The sequence below is a fragment of the Rhinatrema bivittatum genome, chromosome 14 (assembly GCF_901001135.1).
Source record: "Rhinatrema bivittatum chromosome 14, aRhiBiv1.1, whole genome shotgun sequence".
Classification (NCBI taxonomy): domain Eukaryota; kingdom Metazoa; phylum Chordata; class Amphibia; order Gymnophiona; family Rhinatrematidae; genus Rhinatrema; species Rhinatrema bivittatum.
The window spans coordinates 23,565,925-23,588,815 of record NC_042628.1 but is presented as its reverse complement, the minus strand read 5'-3'; the positions used below and the strand labels follow the sequence as shown (position 1 = coordinate 23,588,815).

The window sequence follows — 22,891 nt, the reverse complement described above, 5'->3', positions numbered from 1 at the left end:
TAAACCTCGATACTTGAGTACCGCGGTTTAGTAACTCCTGAGGTCACCCTAGAAACGCGCAGCGCCAGGAAATTACAGGTGCTCCCGGCTGCGGCAATGTGCATTCCTGGTGGGGGCAAAGCAGGATTTTTTCAAGGGGCACTAGCTCCGAGTGAGTTCCCCCTTATCCCCCCTCCCCCCATCATCGCAGATGCCATAAAGCAGTCACCCCAGGACCAGATGTCTGCCCCCCCCCCCCCCCAAAGCAGAACCGAACCTCCCCAGCCATGGAAGCCATGTCCCGGCTCCAAAGCCCGCTCCCCTGGCTGTAAACCCCACTCCCCCACCCAATAATATCCTGTACCGGGTGAGAGGGTCATGACAGCAAGGCTTCCTTAGAGGCTTAGCTCATCTTCCCTTCGGTGGTACAATTTGTGTAATGTTTTGCATCACTCAGTACTGCAATTATACTTTTTTTTTTTTTTTTTTTTTGCACACGGAATCTCGATGACTGCCAGTGAGGTTTCTCGCCCTCTGGGCCAGGGAAACGAGGTGGGAGAGGATTTTTTTTTTTGAGGGGGGGGGGGGGGGCGGGAGGGCTTTTTGACCGGCTGATCCGAGCTGCGGCTCTCGTCCTCGCCTACCTATGATTGCTTCCTTCACGCTGGAGTCCACGGGGAGGATGTTCTTTTCTACCAGTTCCATGGGGCCGGGCCTCTGGGCGATCTTCTCGTTCAGGTCGTCGGCCAGGCGGGCTCGCTTCAGCTTCATCTGAGTCGCCTGCAGGGAAGGCTCGGCGGCCGTCTCTGCGGGTGCGGGGTGGGGGGAGGAGAGACAAGATTTTGTACAGAGTTTTACAAATTGTATTCTCTCTCTTTGTGTGTGAAAAGTTCAAGAGTGCCAGACCAGGCCAACGACTTTTCTGTCTTGATGGCATTTTTTTTTTATTTTTTTGCCTTTGCAGTTAACATACACACAATCAAATTGTTATTACAGTGATTCCTCACAAGAACATCCCCGGCTTGTAAAAAAATCACTTTACGCAAACATTCATAAATTTTTTTTTTTCCCTAGCCTTGGCTGAAGTCAGTGGAAAGAAACGGAAACTTGGCTGGCTAGCACTGTCAGTGTGCTCCATTCCTCGTGGGTATCCGAGTCGCTGTTTCATCTCGCTTTCTGTTCGTTCTATTTTTGCAAGCACCATCCACATTTAAGAACACGGCATGCCCCCGCCCCGAGTAAACTTTATGAAATAACTAGTGCAGTGGCCATGTACAAGGACCTTATCAGTCGGCACTCTTTATGGGCGCAAAAGGCCCGACCCCAAAGGAGGCCGATATCACAAAACAAGAAGCCGTTGCTAAACGAGGTCCCTAATTTCAGCTGAACTTGACAATAATCTGATGCAACCTACTCCGTCCACGCGGTAAAGGAGACGGGCACTAAGGCACGGTATTTCAGTTTACCACCCTGCGAGCTCACCTGTCAACAGAGACAGAACTAGCACTGCCAGTCTCAAATATCCGGGGCGAACAACCAACTTCCAACCCCTTCCTCGGGGAAAAGCCAGCGGTTTTGGCTACCGCGCAGAAAGCGACGGCCGAGACCCATCCTACCGAAGCCTCTCAAAATGCAGCAATTCAGGAACTGGCGATAATCGGCGGTCGAGGGGATGCCAGGCACGAAATACACGCTAATACTAAACTCACCAATACTGGGGGGGGGGGGGGAAATGGGGACACTGGGCTCGGCCTTTTTTCCTCCTGTGGCACTGCCATGTGGTGAGATGGTTTACACTGATTTTCTGTGCTTTACTTGCTGTGGTTGTAGGATCCCCCCTCCCTCCCCACCCCCCGTACTGCTTGCCTAGGACTATCACAATGGCCTTGGAAGTAAGGCTTCTCGTGAGGCTTCACTTAGCCACGTCTTCTACGACTCTCAGAACCAGGAACGAATGCAAAGCAACATGAAGTGCAGAAGCTTCTTCTCAAACTAAGGGAAAACCCGGGGAGGGTTGGTTAAAATTGAGTGATGGAAGGCAGGTCCAGGCTGTCTTTTCATTTTGAATTGGGCAAAGCGCGCAGCTGTATTTTTGTTTTGTTTTTTTTTTAATGATGTTTTTATTGTACTTCTGTATTGTATGTTTTGTTGTGTTGTGCACCGTTCTGGTCAGCTTTTGCTGGAAATAAATAAAAATCAATCAATACTGCAGCTCAGGACACTGAAGAACTTTCTAGAGCTTTCTTCAAGAACATAAGCAGTAGATAACCTTCTACGCACCCATCCTCAGGCAACGCACACAGCGTTGGAACATCTCATAAGACAACGCCTTATAAGAACCTCAGCTTTATTAACAGGATATTTATTTACGAGGCCTGAAAGCTCGTGTCTTAAAACGGTCAGGCTAATAAGGGGGGGTCACTGCTATGCAGCCGAGACGGCTGCCTTTTGGAACCCGTAGTGAGGCGGTCTGCAACGATGAAGCGCCCAGAAGAGACTTTACCTTCCAGGATGTGCATCCTGACGAGCTCGGAGCGGTCGGGCCTGCTGCGAATCTTGTGTTTCAGAAAATTTTCCGTCTGAAAGGAACAACAAGACAGGTCACATGGCATCCATCAAAAAAAAAAAAAAAGCAACATTTGCAGCCATGCCTTTACAAAACGTTTAACAATGCACTAAACCTTGTTTGGACTTCATTACAAGGAACAGACAGTTTACAGAACAGTTAAAATTCTGGAGGTGGCAAATTGAGATATTAACTTTTACCACGTGCCCTATTTATCAATGTCCACTATCAACGTTATGAATACTGTGTTGGTAAATACCAGGTAACCTGCAGCACTGGGACTCGCTGCATGCTGTTAGATGGAAGAATGGGTCAGTTCATCTAAACAATTCAGTTTTTCCTTTCATCGCCTTGTTTTCCTTCAGTCTAGAGCAGCATTTCCCAACCAAAATGTTGCGTGGCGCACCATCCTCCATGTAGGAGGCAGTGTGGACATGGAGAGGACTTGCATGGTCCAAAGAAGAGCTAGCGAAGCATTGGAAGCCCTACCAGTCTCTCTCTCTCTCTTACACATTTTAAAGCAAAGGGATAGAGGGGGTGTAGATACATAGAAACTCGTTGTGAGAGACCAGCTCCCTTTACATACAAGTGCGGGATAAGGGATAGGTGTGGGCAGCCGAGACACTGGGCTTGGGACTCGCATGCATACTTTTTTTTTTTCACACTTAATTGCCACTTAAGTGTCTCACTCTCGAAGCAGGTGCAACAAAATACAAATAAGGCAGACATTTACAACACGTGACATAAAATACATAACAAAAACAACAAAAGCAACAAATCTCACCCTCAAGCCTCAGCTTACTCAAATGTAAAGAAAAAATAAAACTTACATAAAAATTTTTTAGAAAGGATAAACTAGAAAAAAATAATAAATATATAAAATATATATATAAAAAAAAAATATATATATATAAAACCAACAGAGTTCAAATAATCAGATTATCTCGAGGAACAAATGAGTGCAAATTCTCATGGCAAAACCACATGAAAGCGTGCATGTAGTTTTACTCGGATAAATTTCTAAAGCAAATTTACACAGAGTTCAGCTTTACAATTGGGTACTGGGGTGCATAAGAACGCGCAAAAGAATGCGGCCCATTATAAAAATTATACCTCCTAATAGTTTATTTACTGGCTTCTCCACAGCCCCCCCCCCCCCAGCACTTTTCTTCCAGTTTTTAGGGTTTCTAGCTCAATCTATACTGCTTATAGTATAGTAAATCTATTATTTACTATACTGCTTATAGTAAATAATATAATTCTTTATTTATTACCAGTTAAACTATTATTTTTATTTATTTTTCACTATGTTTAATTGTCATCCATTTATACTGTTCCATATGTTCTACGGTTCCATGTAAAGCTCCACTCTCTGTTGAGCAGTTCTTTGTTTTATGTAAACCGGAGTGATTTGTAGTCCCTACAAGAACTTCGGTATATAAAAATTAAAAATAAATAAATAAATAAATCTGAATTGGCCTCTATGGAGTCTCTAGCACCACAAGCCTTCATTCACTACTCAGGATAATTTTCAGAACCCGGTACTCGTGTACCCCATGTTTGGCCACTAGGTGTCACTGTTGTGCAGTGGCCAAGTCTCCCTGCACCCCCGGGGGCTATGAATGCCACCTCTGCAGCACCTCAGTCCTGGATAATCCGAGGAACAGAAAGCCAGGCTTTGGAATCAATAGTAATAGGTTCGTTGTTTCAGAAAGCTGTAATCTAGGAGCAATATAATAGCATCAGACCTGCGATCGAGTTGTCTCTTACTCACAAACCTATGCAAACCACGTATGAAGCTGTTTCAATTCCACAAAAAAAATAAAAATAAAAATTATTAAAAACTATGAGCTCCATTTCTTATTGTGAAGGGTGAATTTGTTTTTTTAAATAGTAGAAAAATATAAAAAACTTATTTTTCTATGAATGCTGGACTCAGAGAGGATTTACAGGGGGGTAAAACTGATCGCCCTTAACCTGAAAGTTTCCCGCAGGTTCCCCAGTGCAAGTGCTGGACGCTGGGTTAAGGGGCGGTGCATGCATATTTTGCTTTTTCAAATGCAAGTGCAGACTATATTTCCCAACCAAATTTGGCCTACATGAAAAGCGGGCGCAAAATCCGCAGGCTGCTTTGTGCCCACAGACAAGACAATTTTCCAGAGGGAAAGCAGGCTTGGATTTTCCCCTTTGAAAACCAGCAGAACGTCCGCCTGCGCAAAGTTCCCCGTGGAAGTTCCATCCTGGGTGGGCAGCTTTAAGAAAAGTTCTTTTTTTTTTTTTTTTACGATGCCACCTGAAAACACTTCTGTGGGCGCTGCGCAGAGACGCTCTCCTTTTTACAAGCTCAGAGTCCGTGATTTCTAAAATTCTAAAAGCAGATATCCCCCTTACCCGGGCTCGTTCCAAGCTCTTAATCTGCTCATGGAAGGCAGCTGGGCTCTTCAAAGCTGTGAGGGAAAAGCAAAAGAGAGATAGTAAATGCTTTCCCGTCAGACGCGGGGCACGGCTACCAGCAGGCAGCCTTCGCTCAGAGCCTAAAGACAACACACAGCAAGCCCCCAAACACACACTTGGCCATGATCTCTAAAGGTTAAGAGTTATGCTCCTGCTGTCTTCAAGATGTGCGTTTTGAAGCAGGCATTAATTCAAGCCTGAATATGGGGGTGAGAAAGATGCACAACATACATATAAGGAATGGGAGAATGCAGAATGCCTTATCCCCACACCTCTCCTTGTAACAGCAGTACAATCTCTTATAAAATATCCAACCGTGCTCAGCGGCTTCCACTTAGCTGGGCAACTATTAATCCTGCTAGGTGGTGGGTGGGATGCAGGCATAACAAGCAGGTCTAACTTATCCGGTTAACTTAGCCGGATAAGTCCAATTATGGGCACTTATCCTGCTAAGTTAACTGGACAAGTAGCTCCTGCCTGATCCACCCACATCCCACCCACCACTTATATGGATAACTACTTATCTGGCAAAGTGGCAACTGCTGATTGCTGCTGGATACTCAGCTACTTATCCAGTTAAGTAGCACTGAATATCGGCCTCCAAGATTTTATTAAAATTGAGAGTGTGGGCAATTTTCCCAATACAGAATAAGTCAAGCTGTCAATGGTGTCAGGATAAGGGAATCGAAACCACTTTTCCCGTATCCGTCTCCCCCTCATCGGAAAATGTTTAAAATCGTTGGGACTCATGGATGCCTCTACAAATCTGCGCCATTGAAAATAGAGTTTACCCCTGAACCCAGAAACACAGACAGCTGTTGCTCTTTTTAAATTATCATCGTAGTCACAGTGCCTCACACTAGAGGCCTTTATAATAGCCAAAGTCAATCCTTATTGTATGAAGCTGACCCTGCATAGGCAAGATCTTCAGATAATTATTCTGTTCTAGAGTTAACTTCAATATGTTAACGTCTTGTATTGGCAGGAATGTCTATGGGCAACTTTACCTTGTATGTAAAACTTTAATTTTCAATAAAGATTGAAAAAAATATGTCCTCTGTTCTTAAAACATCTGCCCAGAGTCCAGCTGTCAGTTGTTTGTGTTATATTGACATTTTACATGCATCAGTGCAGTTGGAGAGCTGACATAACAGGGACTCCAATGTATTATACATCTGAGCCTTGCATGCTGTTTATTTATTTAAAAAGTTGTGTATACAGTCGTTCAAAAATACATCACAATGGTTTACATACAACATAAAACACGGGTATACATCAAAATTTAAAAAACTCACATTCAGTAAGAAAACATATATCTTAATAATAGAAAAAAAATACAAAAACATGAGAGATTAAGCCAATCTTTGGTTCTAGATGTTATTAGCCTTTCTCAAGGTTGTCAGAGTAGGCTTGTTCAAAGAACCAGGTCTTTAAGGCTTTTAAAAATGTCTTAAACTCTGTTTCAAGTCTCAGTTCAGCAGCCATCGTATTCCAGAAACTGGGACCTGCGATAGAGATGATTCTCTCACGCACTAAGGTGAGGTGGGCTGTATTTACCGAGGGGATTTGAAGTAATCTTTTGTTGGCTGATCTCAGTGTAGGGTGTGTAAACAAATTGAGAAATTCAGCCAATCAGTTTTTTGCCCATAGATAGCTTTGCGAAGAATACAGCAGGTTTTATAATATATCCTTTGTGTTATTGGAAGCCAAGGTAAGTTTATCAAAACGGGTGTGATATGGTCACGTTTTTTGTGATTTGGAGTACTTGCAATGGACGTAGGGTGGTTTGTGGGAGGCCCAACAGAATGGAATTACAGTAATCTAATGAGGAGAAAATTAACGCTTGTAGCACGGAACGAAAATCAGTCACATCAAGCAGAGATTTTAGTCTTCTCAGAACCAGCAATTTGTAGTAACCTTCTCTTAATTTAATAGTGATATGTTTTTTAAAATTTAATTGACAGTCAATGGTTATCACTAGGTCTCTGACTGAGTCAGTAAGAGTTAGTTTAATGTTATTTGGCAAAGTGAGGGTATTGTTAGTAATATTTTTTGGTTTTCTATCAAGTAAAATGTTCTCTGTTTTTTCCATGTTTAGGACCGGTTTCATATGGTATAGAAGTTGTTTAATAGCAGTCAAGTAAATGGTAATTACCGTATTTTTCGCTCCATAAGGCGCACTTTTTTCCCCCCAAAAGTGGGGGGGAAATGTCTGTGCATCTTATGGAGCAAATATAAAACAAAAACAAAAATCCCCATCCCAACCCTTTAAAGGTAATTAACTACAACCCCCCCAACCCTCCTGACTCCCCCAAGACTTGCTAAAAGTCCCTGGTGGTCCAGCGGGGGTGCGGGAGTGATCTCCTGTACTCGGGCCGTCGGCTGCCAGTATTCAAAATGGCGCCGATAGCCTTTGCCCTTACTATGTCACAGGGGCTACCGGTGCCATTGGTCGGCCCCTGTCACATGGTAGGAGCAATGGATGGCAGGCACCATGTGATAGGGGCCGACCAATGGCACCAGTAGCCCCTGTGACATAGTAAGGGCAAAGGCTATCGGCGCCATTTTGAATACTGGCAGCAGACGGCCCGAGTGCAGGCAACAAAGAGAACAAACGTTTTCTGATTTGGGGAGTGGACAAAAATGGCCCTCCCCGACCCAAAAATGAAATGGGGACCAAAAAAAATGTTATGCCCTCCCCTAATTTGCTCCATAAGATGCCCAGATACAGAGCCAATTTAGCACACAATTATTAATCTTTTTTAATTTTCCAGCTCTGAATCCTAGGTGCGTCTTATGGAGCGAAAAATACAGTAGTTTGAATGTTTGCTCTACTGTATCTGAAACAGGGACGCGTATCTGAATGTTGTCAGCATAAATGTAAAAATTCAGACTTAGGCCAGCTAAAAAATGACAAATTGGGAGTAAATAAATGTTGAATAAGGTTGCTGACAAAGTGGAACCTTGGGGTACACCAGTTTTGAGTTCCACTTTGTCAGAAAGGACATTGCCTATCTTGACTTGAAAAGTCCTTTGTTGGAGGAAAGAGGTGAACCATCTGAGTGTATTGGTTGTTAATCCAATTTCTTTCAATCTTGTTAGTAAAATATCATGGTTCACCGTGCCAAAAGTGGCCGGCAGATCAAGTAATGCTGTGTAGTTGTAGTTTATCAGGAGACAATTAATTAAGATTAGCACTTTTCTCTCTATAAATATTCTGCTGCTGCTAGGGATCAAGAAATAGTTCAAAAGTGAGCAGAACTTGCAGACCGTGCCAGACTGAATTGGTAGCTCTTTATTAAGTAATCATGCCCATTTCTCAAATTCTCCAGTGAAGAGAAAGAGGGTTGGCATTCTGAAACATAGAACCTACGGTAGAAAAGGACCAAAACGGTCCACCCAGTCCACCCAGCAAGCTTATGGTAGTATCTGCCGCACTGTGCAGGTTACCTCATGCTTATCCGTTTCCCAGAGCGTAAAAGACAGGGCCCTCATTGTTTGCTCTCTGAATCCAATTCCCCGTTACCTCTTGCCATTGATGCAGAGAGCAATGTTGAGTTGCATCAAATGTATGAGGGTAGTAACAGCCACATTACCAAGTTACCCCCCATGCTTATTTGTTCCGCAGACTGTAAAAGTTGGGACCCTCGTTGGCTGCTGTCTGAATCCAAATTCCCTTGTGCCAATTAAATACATCAGGTGATGTCTGCTCCTGGCAGATGCCATCATGTGATTCTCAGAGCTGCACATCAATCTGCTTGAGTTTTCAGGTCTGAAGCATTGTGCATGTAAGTCTCTCTCATGCATGTTCCTTGGGGATCTGCAGGAGGACTGCAGGCTGCATATCCCTTTAGTGATTATGTGCAGCTTTCGTAAACTGCGCAGCAGTTTGTGTTCAATAAAATATAAATTTAAAAAGTCTTTCTATGTTCAGCAGGTGAGCGGGAAGAGGATATGGAAAAGCAGTTTAAATACGTGTGATGAGATACAACGACCGAAGCACCCGAATGTAAAGACAGCTCATGATCTTACTGTGTGTGTGCTGCATATATGCAGTGAATTAATCTTGGTGCATGATTTACTAACACAGTGAATGTATTCAGATCTGGGTGGGCTGCCCTACTTCCTTCCCCATCCCAGCATTCACAAAAGCAACAGCATCGGAGCAAGAGGAGACGGACGTGAACTATAAGCAACCGATGTCAAAATACAGGTGACGGGACTGCAATGGCTCAGCTCTCTTATGTGAGAAGGATGGACCCAGGAAGCAGTAACAGCTGCCACTTGCGCCTATCCAAAAAAAAAAAAAAAATCAAAACCTCGCAGCCCAAAAGAAAAAAAAAAAAAAAAAAAGAGGCTCTCAGAAGCACTGGCTTCCTATAGCCATTTGGCAGTGGCTATTAGGTTTTAGCCACTCGCCACGGTCTGCAGCGTTGGAAGAGGTCAGCGAGAATGGCGAGATGCGTACAAGCCTGCGGGCATCATGCAGTTCAGACTTACTGCATGGAACCACTTGCTACAGCTATCATATAAGCTCTATCCCCCACCTACACCCTTGTAAAGGTCTGGAACCAGGCGAGTCATTGCAATAAAATGGGATAATGATAATAGTGAAAGGGTGATCTCTTGGGGAAAAAAAATCCAATCACTCTGGCTCTGTCTTTGTTTTTATATTTCACAAAACCAGATTAACAAGGGTCCTCTTTCATAATAGTAAAAAAAAAAAAAAAAAAAAAAAAAAAAAAAAGTCTTCGTAAACTGAGGCCAGCAGGACACTGAATGACCACTAGATAAAATTTCCATATTTGACCCTCTATAATTTCAGTACAAAAATAGCAAAATTAAAAGCTTATTGCCAATAAAGACCAGATTCTTTTGCATGATGGTTAACATGTGGGAGGACGAGAGGCCAGATGGGTCAATGCGCTCAAATTGAGAAACTGATCTAACCCAGCTCTACCAACAAGACAAACTACTGAACCAGACGTGGAAGACCAACGGGGCTCTCCAGACGACGCAGTCTTGTGATCAGAAGCAGAGCAGAATACTCAACGTCTGATGGCAAACTGCATGACCGTACAGCACTCGCAACCCCACGAGTTCCTTCTCTGCAAACAGTCACATTTTAAACTGCGTGCAGGCAGATGTGCTTGAATAATTCATACAATTATGTTGTCAGAGTCAGGCTTGGATAATTGGAATAAACTAGCAGAGTGCAATTTCATTCCTTCTCAAAGAGACAGGTAAAAAAAGCAATAAATGGTTTATTCATGTTTTAAGACTTAGCATGTGAATCTTCAGATAAATAAAGCCGGAGGAAACTAACATGGTCTATATTTTTGTATAGAGCACCCTTCGTTTTAGGGCCCAGGCGTATAATTATTTTGTGCCATTTTGCTAGCCACATATACACTGACATCTCCCCCCTCCCCCCCCCCACACACTATTCTTATGCATTATACAGACTGGAGTTGTCAGAATACAAATAAAAGCAATGATAAGCTGTAATAACTACTGTAAATACATTCTGTATTGCTGATTACTTGCACTTGACAGGACTCTCACTGCCTTTCAAAAGCCATATACCAGCTAAGTCTTTGTGGTCCGCAGAAACGGATTTGTTTATTATTGCAATGTAAACCATGAGCAACACGCTCAAGAGCATTTGCAGCTGCAGCCCCTACTTTGTGGAATTCACTGCCGGATAAATTAAGAACCAAAACTAATTACTTGGCATTTAGAGAAAATTGATAAAAAATCGTGCTTTTTAAAACAAACATTTGATAATATACTGCAGACTTTACAACTGAGTAGTGTTATTATGGTAAATAAAGAAATATAATGAAATAGGATACGTCACAATTGTATGTTATTTGTTTTTATTGTGATGTTCTAAAACGTATGAGTGCATAATTGTGATCTGCATTGAACATGAATTTGAATGTTAAGGAATGAAAAGAGTGATAAACGTAAGCACAGTCTTTGCCGCAGTTACCCCACTCCCCACTAGAGGCTGCTGCACTGGTTTATTCCTGCCTGCATATATGCAAGTGTCTGTGGGGAATTTTTAGTTTGCTTTGGAGGGGAGTGAGAGCTGTTTCTTTTCATTTCCTTTAGTCTGTAAAGGCCCAAAGCCATGGCTGAGGAGTCTTAAGAAAGCAAAGAGACTGATTTCCAACTCACACCCAGTGGCTGATAAATTAAGTCTTTTTTTTTTTTTTTTTTTAGTAATTTATTCTAAGTTATTTTATTTTTTTTCACCCTTCCTACCGAGAGCAAGGATTGAAGAGAGGTTTTTCTTGGTCATGCTGCTATTGCTTCATGGACATTATCAGAGAAACCTGTATCCAGTGCTATACTTTTCATGTCTGAACTATTTATTCAGTGAAACTTTATGTTGGATCACCATTATGGTTTCTAGCTTCTTGACTGGCACTTGTGAGAAGGTTTACTTGTGAGGTTTATCCTTCCACACTATGGAGAATCCACCAGAGAGATTGCATAGTGGGGTTGTAGAGACTTAGCTCCGATATTGGTATGAGCTCTGTGACTCTCTGAAGTGCATCGGAGTCAGGATTACATGCTCACGTCTGAACGCAGGAGAGAGTCGGCTCCTTCTGGTTCTGAGTGCAGTTTCTTGTATTTTTACAGTTTTCGGCTGGGGAAACCCCAAACTAAGACAACAGCTTTGTTTTAAATTGGGCCCTGGGGGAATGGAAGACAGGTAGCAGAGTACATGAAATATATTTAAGGAGCGAATTTTTCAAAAGCATGTACATGTGCAAAATGCCATTTTATACTTGTAGGAAAATCACCCTGGGAGCTGAGCTGTACGTGTAAAAAAGTACATGAGAAAGCAATTTCATGCCTACTTTTCGGTGTACTTGAAAGAAGTGAACCCTGGGGGTGGAGTTAGGGTGCAAATGTGTACGTGCAGGCCGCGCAAGGGTTCGTGACAGACATGTGTGCGCACACAAGCGCACTTTGAAAACTATAGCTGAGTCCAGCCTTGAACGCCGTTATAAAATTGGGCCCTGAGAGTAAAATAGCAGAACGTGTGTGCACAAGTTTTATAAACAAGCAATCAAAATGTTAAAAAAAATAAAATAAAATTATATATATATATATATATATATTAGTTATTAGATAATAAGCAGGTTGGCAGTTAGAAAGGGTGGAACATTTTTCCAGGTATGATGGAATAAAAACCGTCTTACGTGGCATGATGCCCTGTTCCACCAGCTGTTCTCTCGTACGCCTTTGCTGCAGCCTCAGCTGAAGTACTGAGATAAGAAAGAAAAAAAAGAGAGACATGGTCAATTTATAGTCATTAACTACTGCAATAAACTTTGCAATGTTTGTATTCTCAGAAACAAAACAGATCCTAGCATTCTCAAGTGACATTTCAGACCCAGGTATTTTTTTTTTCTTTTTATGGGACACTTCAATTATATTAAACTACTGTGAATTACTTTGTAGCCATTTAGCATCGCGGCTGGATGCACTGACCCGGGCAATAATTTAACTTCTTTAACATACACATCTTCTTCCCTCTCTGCAATGTGGATGGGCGGTTTGGTTAGAATCACACGAGGTTTCGAGCAGACAAGTCATGATGTCTCCTTCCCCTTCAATTGCATAGCAGAATACAAAAAAAAAAAGTGTTCACATTTTTCTTCTAAACATCTACCGAAGTATAGGGTTTCGCAATTCCTCACCCTCAAGAGTAAATCGGGACTCCACGCGCACGGAACATCCAATTATTTTTTGGGTTTCCCTAGGTACTGAAAACGTGGGGGGCAACTGATCATCTTTAGAGGAGATTTCTCTCCGTCCTGCTTGGGAAAGGCTACCAAAAAAAAAAAAAAAAAGGCACCCTGTCCCCATACTTCCCCCCTTCTTCTGTGAGCTTTAACGGGAGTGCACTCCCAATCTGCTTACTCCTTTTCTTCCCAAGCAGTCGATTGCTAACCAATCAGAATACTACTGACTGCCCAGATACCCTGAAACCTCTCAAGGGCGCTACCTGGCTTGGTTTCCTTTTCGTTTTACGGCCTGAGCTTGTACAAGAACTGCATGTGCTGGAAGAGCCGATGCCCCAGGCTTTCTGAGGGCACGGACTGGGCCGTGACGCTGTTCCCCCCTCCGTGATGCAAATCTGCTGATTTATGCAAGTTCCTGGAGGGAAGTCCATAAACTATTATTAGGATTGCAGAACTGGCAAAGCCACCGCTCAACCCCGGATTACGAGCAAGGAGGATTGCATCTGTTCTTTGGGATTCTGCCGAGTACTTGTGATCTTGTCTTACTACGCACTCGGGAATGACTTACTGAAGACAGACAGTTTCGCGAGAGACAAAAAAAAATTGGGGGGGGGGGGGGGGGGGGGGTTTCAATTTAAAAAAAAAAAAAAAGCGTTGCTCGTCATAAAATGCCCAGATACACGGGTATGTGGGCCGCGCACGAGCCACGTGCATTTTCAAAGCTGCGATTTACGCACGTACATTCACGTGCGCGAGCCAAAAATAAGGGTGTGGGAAAGGGGAGGGGCCTCTGCGTTCTGGGGCGGGATCAAAAATTGTGCGCGCAACTCCGGATTTAACACTGCAGCGCGCGCCGGCTTGTTAGCTGCGTAACTTTACCGCTGCTCCTGATGAGGAGCAAGTCCACGGAGCTTGCTTTTTAGGGCTCACACGACAGGGTGAGGGGTCCGGGTCAACTGGGGGTGTTGTGCAGGATGAGGAGCCAGAGGGATGACCTCAAGACTGACTGGGCAAGCTGGTGAGCTAATTGGAAAAACTGGGAATGTCCCTCACGCGAGGACGTTTTAAAACACGCTTACATAGGTGCGTTAAAGCCCGCAAAGTCCTACGTAAGATACACGAAGCAGGTTTGTTCGAGTAACCTCTTAAAATTAGGGGCACACTCATGCGTGGTATTTTAAATCGTGCGTCGCATGATTTAAAATGCCAGCGTATCCCTGCTTGCGCACCGACATGCGCACGTACGGGCACACGAGCGTTCCGTTGTAAAATTAGCCTGCTGGTGAGCGAGCAGGAAGATTTCACTCGGTAGGGGACAGGCTACATTGCAGTCACATTCTCTCTTCTGTCCAGTCACAGCATTTTCAATTCCTAATGGCAGAAAGGAAAGTCGAGCGCAGAAGGGCCTTGAGCACCATAGTTACCAACCTTTGTATCAAAGATGGCCCTTGTTGGTGATGAATGTCATTCCATACCTAGAAGGACACGCTCAAGTGGTGGTGGGAGTCTATTGTACAGGCCTAACTTTCTAATGCTTAGTTTTAAATATGAAAAAGTCAGGAAAGGAACAAACCCTTTTTAAACCCAGTTATGCTAACTGTTTTCACCACCTCTTCCGGCAACAAATCCCACAGTTTAATTGTGTGAAAAAAATACCTTCTCCGATTTAATAAGAAAATAAATAAAAATCACTGTTGGCTACTTTTAAAGGTGAGGATGATAACATGATGGATGAAGAGAGACAGTGGTAAATTGGCCTTTCACAGCTTTCTGGATGGCCAATATGGGGAGGAGGGTTTAGGAGTGGGCAGGGCTGCGGAGTAGCATGCTGAGGCTTGGGAAGGGCACCTGAGAGGTGTTGCATCTCCAGCCCTAGGCTTGACAGGAGTTGCCTTAGGCCATCTAGGTGGGACTTATGAGGACAAATCAGAAGATTAAAAAATAAAAGAATTTAAGAGCATGAGTAACATTTATGGATATGCATACTGGAAAAGTATTTAAATCTTAATACAAAGGATGTACACAGAAATTTGACTTTCAGTAGGATTACATTAAAAAAAAAATAAATATATATATGTGTGTGTATATATATATATATATATATATATATATATATATATACACACATATACACACACACACACATATACATATACACATACACACACACACACATATACACACAGCATAGCTTCAGGCCCAACAAGCCATTCAAAACCAACACAAGTCATTTTTTGTTGTTACCTGCATGACAGGCAGGGTCTAAAAGGTAAATTTTACCTTGGTTAAGTCTCACTTGCAACAGCTTACTGCCAAACTAAATAAATGAATGGTTAGAGGCAATGCCAGCTCATATGGAACATTTTTCTTTGCAATAAGAGGCGACATGATACGTTTGTAAAAAAGTACAGTATGTGCAGAAACCACATAAAAAAATAAATTGAGTGCCCTTAGTATGGGATTGACTGGACTGGATGGGTGGTGATAAAAATGTGGTAGTAAATGGAGTTCACTCTGAGAAAGGCGTTACTAGCAGTGTGCCTCAGGGATTGGTCCTTGGACCCATTCTTTCAAACATTTTCGTGAGCCCCAAAGCCAACTGATTTCCGGGAAAGGTTTGTCTTTTTGCAGGTGATACCAAACCTGCAACAGGGTAGACAGCTAGGAAGGAGTGGAAAACATGAGGAGGGACCTGGAGAAGCTTGAGGAATGATCTAAGGTCTGGCAGCTACGATTTAATGGTACAAAATGCAGAGTGTAACGAGGGGTGTGGAAGTGAGCCCTTGGCGCGCTGGGGTGTAGCTGATGCTGCCTTGTAGGTGAACCTACAAGGCCAATACTAATGGCTGGCAAACACACCCTGAAGCGGGACAGGCTGGAGCTTCACCTGTACCAGCTGCCTCTCCCACAGGTTGAGCCCTTGGGTTCTGGCGGCCGGCAGGGCTTAGGCGGATCCCTAGGGTGGAAGAGAAAGCAAGAGTCCGAAGGCATGCTGGGGTCAGGACAGGCAGCAGACTGGAGGAGCAGGAGGCAGGCCAAGGTCAGGCGAGCGTGGTCAGGTCCAACGCAGGAGGTCAGGGCCAGGCGGCAGGCGAGCGTGGTCAGGTCCAACGCAAGAGGTCGATACTGGGAGGTCAGGCAGAGAATGGGCAGACACAGGAGAGACACTGGACAAGATGGGCTGCTGAGCAAGACTAGGGTGAATGAGACAGGCTGGACGAATCAGGAATGCGGGAATGGTCAGGAATGCAGGAGCAATACACACTGCACTAGGCAGGAGACCCATTGCTGAGGCAAGATAGGGCACACGGCTGAGGCTTAAGTGCCCAGCTGTGTGATGTCATCAACGCACGCTTGCGGGTCTGTTTCCTGCTGCAGGATGTTCGTACGCGCCTAGGAGGCCCTAGGGTCCGGTCAGTTTGGCAGCACCATGGCAGTGTCCTTGCCGCTGAAATCAGGACTGTTGGCGTCTAAGCCATGCTGGAGTCAGGTCACATCTGGGGGGGGGGGGGGGGGGGGGGGGTGAGGGAGGCTGGTCACGGTAACATTCCATCACCGGCTAAACGTAACACAGAGTTATGCACTTATGCAAAAACCCAAGGGAGAGGTACAGTATTGGGATTAAATCCTTCTATGCAAGAAAGAAGAGTGGGATCTGGGGGTGATTTTATCTAATGATCTTAAGGTGGCCAAAGAGAAGAACATGCCATACAGGGTCAGACCAAGGGTCCATCAAGCCCGGCATTCTGTTTCCAACAGTGGCCAATCCAGGCTACAAGTACCTGGCAAGTACCCAAACGCTAAGTATATTCCACGCTACCAATGCCAGTAATAGTAGTGGATAAAGCAATGGTAAAAGCCAGAAAGATGCTTGGCTGCATAGGAGAGGAATGGTCAGCAGAAAAAAGGGAGGTGATATTGCCCCTGTATAGGTCCCTGGTGAGACTGGACTTGGAATATTGTGTACAATTCTGGAGACCGCATCTTCAAAGGGATATAAACAGGATGGAGTCGGTCCAAAGGCTGGCTACTAAAATGGTCAATGGCCTTTGTTTTAATGCATAAGGGGATAGACCTATATTTGCAATCCCTAGATGAAAGGTAAGATAGGGGAGATATATTTAAATATCTCAAAAGGTGATTAAACTTGCAGATGACAACATTATTCAAAGTTGTTAAAACAGCAGTGAATTGCTAAGAACGGTAGAAGGACTTTGTGAGACTAGGAGACTGGACAACTGAATGGCAGATGAAATGTAATTTGGAAAAGTGCAAAGTGATGCACATAGGAAAAAATAATCCCAGCTATGGGTACAAGATAGTGGGTTATTTACCCTTTCAAATATAACTGAAAGAAGGGGATGCTATGAAACTAACAACCAGCAGATTCAAAACAAAATCGTAGAAAGTGATTTTTCCACTCGGTGCACTCTCGAGCTACAAAATCTGTTGGCAGAGGACGTGGATCAAGGCGACGAGCATAGCGGGGCTTAAAAGAAGTCTGGACAAGCTCCTGGAGGAAAAGTCAGGTGGACTTAAGAAAGCTATTGCTATCTCTGGGACTGAGGAACAGGAATTTGAAATTTTTCATTAAAAAAAAAAAAAAATCTTGTACAGATCAATGCTATTTTATGTGATCTGTCAGGTACTTGTAATCGGCCACTGTCAAAGACTGTGGTCTGGCCCAGCATAGCAATTTTCTTAGGTTGCGTTATTATTCAGCAAAACATCTAGCCAGACAAGTTTTCTTCTGAACAGACCCAGCTCAAGTTGCTTGGAGAGCTACAGGAGGAAAAGAAATGCATGCAACATTAGATTTTCAAATCTCCCGTGTGTTGTTTTCCATTGAAATTTCACCCGCACGAAAAAAAAAAAAAAAAAGAATGCAAAGTCCGTGCATACTCTGTCACCCACAGAATCTTCAAAAGTGAAAACGCGTGCACGCCTTCCCTCTGAAGATCGGGTACAAAGTACCCATGGTCTTTGCACGTAGGCGAGGAGTTTGACATTTTCCCCCGCACCCTTAGGGTACACGCCTTCCCCAAGCTTAAAAGAAAACACGGTACCATAAGTAAAATCATGGCGGAAAGACCAAAAAGGCCTTTTCAGTCTGCTCAGCAGTGATTTTATGCGCATCTACCCGACGTAGATCGAATTCCCACATGGAACCCAACTCCCAGTCCCACTGTTCCCCCCTCTAAATTGCACATGCTGCTTCCTCCTGCAGGTTTCCTCGCGCCTTCCAGGAAGCACGAGGCAGTCACATCCCTGCTGCCCTGGGTTGCAGCGGTCGCTCAGCGACTCCATCGCCGTGCTCTTCCCCTCCAGGGATCCCTCTGTGCTTATCCCATGCTCGTTTGAAGTCTGTCGCTGTCCTTGTCATCGCCATCACGGGCAGGGTACTCCAGGCATCCACCATCCTTCTCTGTGAAAAAAATACCTCCTGCCATCGTTCTTGAATCTACCTCCCAGGTCTACAGCTTCCTTTCCACTGCTTGGTTCTGCAACAGTAACTAAGCCAACAATCGCTTTTCCAGGAGAATACAGAGGTAGCTGGCAGCATAATCCAATAGTTCGAGCAAAGGACTATAAAACGTTGACACCTGACTAAGCTCCAGTGCTCGAATCCCATCTTTGCCACTCTTACTGCAAAATTATGAGCAGGTCTGTTGTTGCCAGAAGATGTTGTCAAGGCTAATAGCCTGAAATAAAATGTTTGGACAAGCTGCTGAGACACAGGTCCATCCTTTTATTGAACGATCATTAGCCCGGTAGACACAGGGATCATCTGCCTCTTACTTCTGAGCAGCAGCACAGCATTTCTTCTGTTTTCAATACCTGTCCTGTGTATGAGGACGACCACACTGGGCAGAAGAACGTTTTACCCATCCTAGCCTGCTTAAAAAGAAAGTGCTGTTCACTTTAAAGTAATGGCCATGCAAGGTAATCTCTGGCACAAAAATGGCATCAACAGAACAGATGCAAAGAAGTAAAGCTGGTCACATAGGTATTGCAACCAGGGAAACTGCCGCACCCCCTAAAAGTGCAGTCTTACATTATATATCTTTAAAAAAAAAAGTTTTCCGCATCCCTGTTATAAAAATTGCTCCAATTCCCCTGGGTCATTATAGGCTTGCTGGCCTCTACCTTAAAGGGAAGGTACAATGATTAATATCCCCACCACATCTTATGAAGTTACCAGGCCCTGGTTAATCTGTGGTCTCCCTCAGTCTGTTAAGAATGATTTTTGACATCTGGAGCTGCCTCCAAAGCTTCGCACTTCCAACTGCTCCTGATCTCCGCTGAACAGGAACAAAACCCAGACCCACTCCGCTATTTACACTTCAATGTCTGCAGAGAGGCCAGGGAAGACACCATTTCTCCAGCCTACAATGGTGTTTCTAGTAGGAATTAACAAAAAAAAACCCCAAAAAAACGAACAGAACTTCAGCCACAGGCAAGATCTGTGCAAAACCGCGAGCCACGGTGATTTTTTGTTTTCCACTGAATGACAGCTCCCAGCATTCCCCGGAGGGCTCTGCTTTATTTCCCCAATGACTTCCTGCAAGTGGCGTGTACTGGAGCATTAAAAATAAGCCATCCAAAAAATAAATCTGGTAATTAGAGGCTGCAGAAAAAGGAGACACTGGGGGCCCTCTGTCCGCCTAATTCTGCTATCCTCTGGCATTTTGCTTGACTTTTAATAATGTGCACTCCCAACGTCCTCAGATGCCTGCTGATTCCTTGGTGGGGTTTTTTTTTTTTTTTGGAAGGGCGGAAAGCCACACAGAGCACAGACAGTCTACCTGCACGAAGCCCTTTAATGATTTTTGTAGGTTTTAAAAACAGAGCTCTTATGATACCTTAAGACAACCTGCATGGGAAAATCTAAAAGAAAGGAAGACAGGGGAATATCTTCCAGTGGCTATGTCTTGAGACACCATACAAACGGAAGACATTTCTCACCGTGGAAAACTGTATCGATTGTCCTCACCAACGTCATAACCTCAGAGACGATGGCTCTCACCAGCTGCCGATTTAGTCACAAATTATTATTATGAATGTCGCTTCTGTTACACCACATAGGAATTTCGATATGCGGTAAATAAATAAATAAATAAAATCATCCCCGGCCATAAACGATAAAGCTATTACTTTCCAAGAAGGAACCAGAAAACTTTAGAAAATCCACACCAGTCCGTCCGACAAAGCCAGTCAGCTCTGAATTTATCCAGCGAGTTGTTGGGGGGGGGGGGCGGGGGGTAGGTGGCAGGTGGTCTCAAGTTTCTCATCAACATCTTCATTAAAAGGAATTCCAGCAAGAACAATTCCGGTGTTGGTTTGGCTAGGTGTGAAATGAACAGAACGTTTTCGCAATATCATCTTTGTCAGCTCCTTCCCACGTGTATTAGATTCTGCCATAGGCATGTCAAGAATTGCACTGTGAAAAACGACAACATAACAGACAGATCTCCACAGCGACAGCCACCCACACAGAAAGCTTCCTCCCGGTTCCTTACACGAACGCTAAAATCTATAACTCAATTTATTTTCCCAGCTAAACATTCTGTGGAGCAGTCAGCTTAAGTAAAAAAACTGTGCATTTCAAAAAGCAAAATCTGAATAGACGTAATCAAATTAAAATGAAAACTGGGCGACAGGGCCTGTTTCTCTTCCTTCGGTCCTAACAGTAGCAACGTTCACGGCTCCTCACAGAGCAGAACGTACCACATTCCCTCTAAGCCTCAGTTCTGGTCCCAGTGCGATTTTATGGCAAAGTTCTCCAAAATCACTCCCCGAGATTGAAAACTAAAATGGTCTAATAACCCTGCCCCCCTCCCGAATAAGCGACGTCCACTCTAAGCTTGGCTGAACTCGATCTAGCAGTTCAAAGGTTATAAGGGCGGGACAAACCTATTTGATGCGCATAGTTTTGCCGAAAGAATGTAAATATAGTTTTTTTGTTTTCTTTTTTAATTCAAAAGTATGTGCAGAAGTATTTTATGATTGTGTGCATCTCTTTGGGCAATCTAGTCTGCATTTATAAATAAATAGATCCACCCCTGGGAATGCCTCTCCCATAGGAAAAAATAAAACATGTGACTGCAGTGTGCATAATTATACGCACATATTGGTTGCTCATTCTAATCTAAAGGGCCGCTTTTTGCGGGTAAAGCATTACTCTTCATGCAGAAGCCCCTTTGAAAATGACCCTTCTTGTGTTTATTTTAGTTTCTTTTGTTTACTGAACCAAAATAAAAAAAAAATTCAGAACCCTGCAAAACAGCAAAATTAACCCCCCCTCCCCCTCATGGCGCTCTTACCTTCTTGCTGGGGTCTGTGAAGTAGTTAGGGGAAAGATTACTCAGCAGTTACTCTTAGCCCACGGGATCCCAGGTTAAAAATGGCACTGGCCAGTGCTATTTTGTTGTATGACCGGGGTATCTTTACCAAATTTTTAACCAAAACTAGACAGTAAGGGGTAGATTTTTAAAAAATGCGCGTTCTCGTACTTTTGTTGGCGCACCAGTCGCAAACAAAAGTACGCTGGATTTTAGTAGCCGCGCGTATCTTCTAAAATCCAGAATCGGCGCGCGCAAGGCTGCCGATTTTGGGCAGCCGGCGCGTGCCGAGCCGCGCAGCCTGCCTCCGTTCCCTCCGAGGCCGCTCCGATTTCGGAGCGGCCTCGGAGGGAACTCTCTTTCGCCCTCCCCTCACCTTCCCCTTCCTTCCTCTACCTAACCCACCCCCCCCGGCCCTATCTAAACCCCCCCCCCTACCTTTGTCCACGGATTTACGCCTGCCGGGAGAAGTAAATCCACGCGTGCCGAGACGCGACCCGGGGGTGGTTCCGGAGGGCGCGGCCACGCTCCAGGACCTCCCCGGGCCGAAACCACGCCCCCGGCACCCCAGAGCCCCGGGACTTACGCGAGTCCCGGGGCTCTGCGTGCCGGCGTGTAAATCCGGGCGGATTTACGCAAGCAGGGCTTTTAAAATCCGCCCCTAAATTTTCAGTCGAAAATCAAAATCTAGTCTGGATAAAATTTGCCCTGCTATTTGTGTGATCGGCATTATCCAGGTAAAGTTAGCCAATCGGTGCTTAAAAAAAAAACAAAACAGTGTTAACCAGCTAAATTATAAACCCATCTCGAGAACAGCTCCAGAGCTACCGCTTGTCTGGCAAAATCTGACCAAGTTGCAATTATACATTGTAAAATTTAGCTGGTCAGAGATCTGTTTGTATTTTTGTTATTAGTACGTTTATCCATGGGCCTGAATAGGGCTGGTTATTGATGCTTGGTCTGACTAGGCACCTACAGTTGCGCCATGGCTGCTAAGGTTGTATGTTTGTTCTGTTTTATTTTATTTCATTGGGTTTACTTGTTTTATTGAATGATTATGGATGGAATATTGTAACCCACTGAGAACTGTGGATTAGCAGGCTATACATTTTTTTTTTTTTTTAATAAAATAAATTTGTTGCTATAGGATGTTGTCAAGGAATGTAGCACAGAAGAATTTAAAAGGGGTTTGGACAAGCTCCTGGAGGAAAAGTCCAGAAGCAATTATTAGACAGGCAGACTTGGGAAAAACCACTGCTTATCCCTGGGAGTGGGCAACCAGAAATGAATCTACATGGGGTTTATGACAAGGAACAATATGACTTTTTAGATGAGATTCAGTGTATTGTGGAGGATGAGAAGTCAGGCATTTTAGTCCAACGTAACATATCGTCTGCCTTCAATTCTATTTGTCATTTGATGTTAACAGTGAAGCTGAGTAAGCTTTTTTTTTTTTAAAATCAGTAGACAAGTCCTGGGTTGGTTTACATCATTTTTGGATAAACAAATGCACCAAGTTAAGCCAGAGACACAATTATGCTGATTGGTACTTAAACGCAAAAAGGTATGTCCGAGGGATCTGCTCTTTCAGCCATGCTTTTTAATATTTATATGCAACTCTTGGACAAATATATATAATCCTAAGGCATGACAAATAAGTTTCATGCAGACGATGTTCAATTTTTTCATTCCCAGTATCAAGCCTGGGGCTGTACCCGTGCAGCTGCTCATTGAGTATCTTAAGCAGATTCATGAGCGGTTGTCATGTAATGGCTTAATAATTAGCT

At 43.9% G+C, this 22,891-nt stretch overlaps 1 protein-coding gene across 11 annotated transcripts in view; it reads right to left on the bottom strand.

The window, feature by feature from the left end:
* Window positions 1-22,891, bottom strand: part of MRTFB (myocardin related transcription factor B) — a 200,942-nt gene that overhangs the window by 44,065 nt on the left and 133,986 nt on the right. For all 11 annotated transcript variants that reach the window (XM_029576376.1, XM_029576373.1, XM_029576375.1 and 8 more), the window contains 4 exons: window positions 12,217-12,282; window positions 4,937-4,992; window positions 2,483-2,558; window positions 624-785 (listed from right to left, as the gene is read on the bottom strand). In XM_029576376.1, the coding sequence (XP_029432236.1) occupies window positions 624-785; window positions 2,483-2,558; window positions 4,937-4,992; window positions 12,217-12,282 (360 nt within the window). The remainder of the gene's footprint in view (window positions 1-623; window positions 786-2,482; window positions 2,559-4,936; window positions 4,993-12,216; window positions 12,283-22,891) is intronic.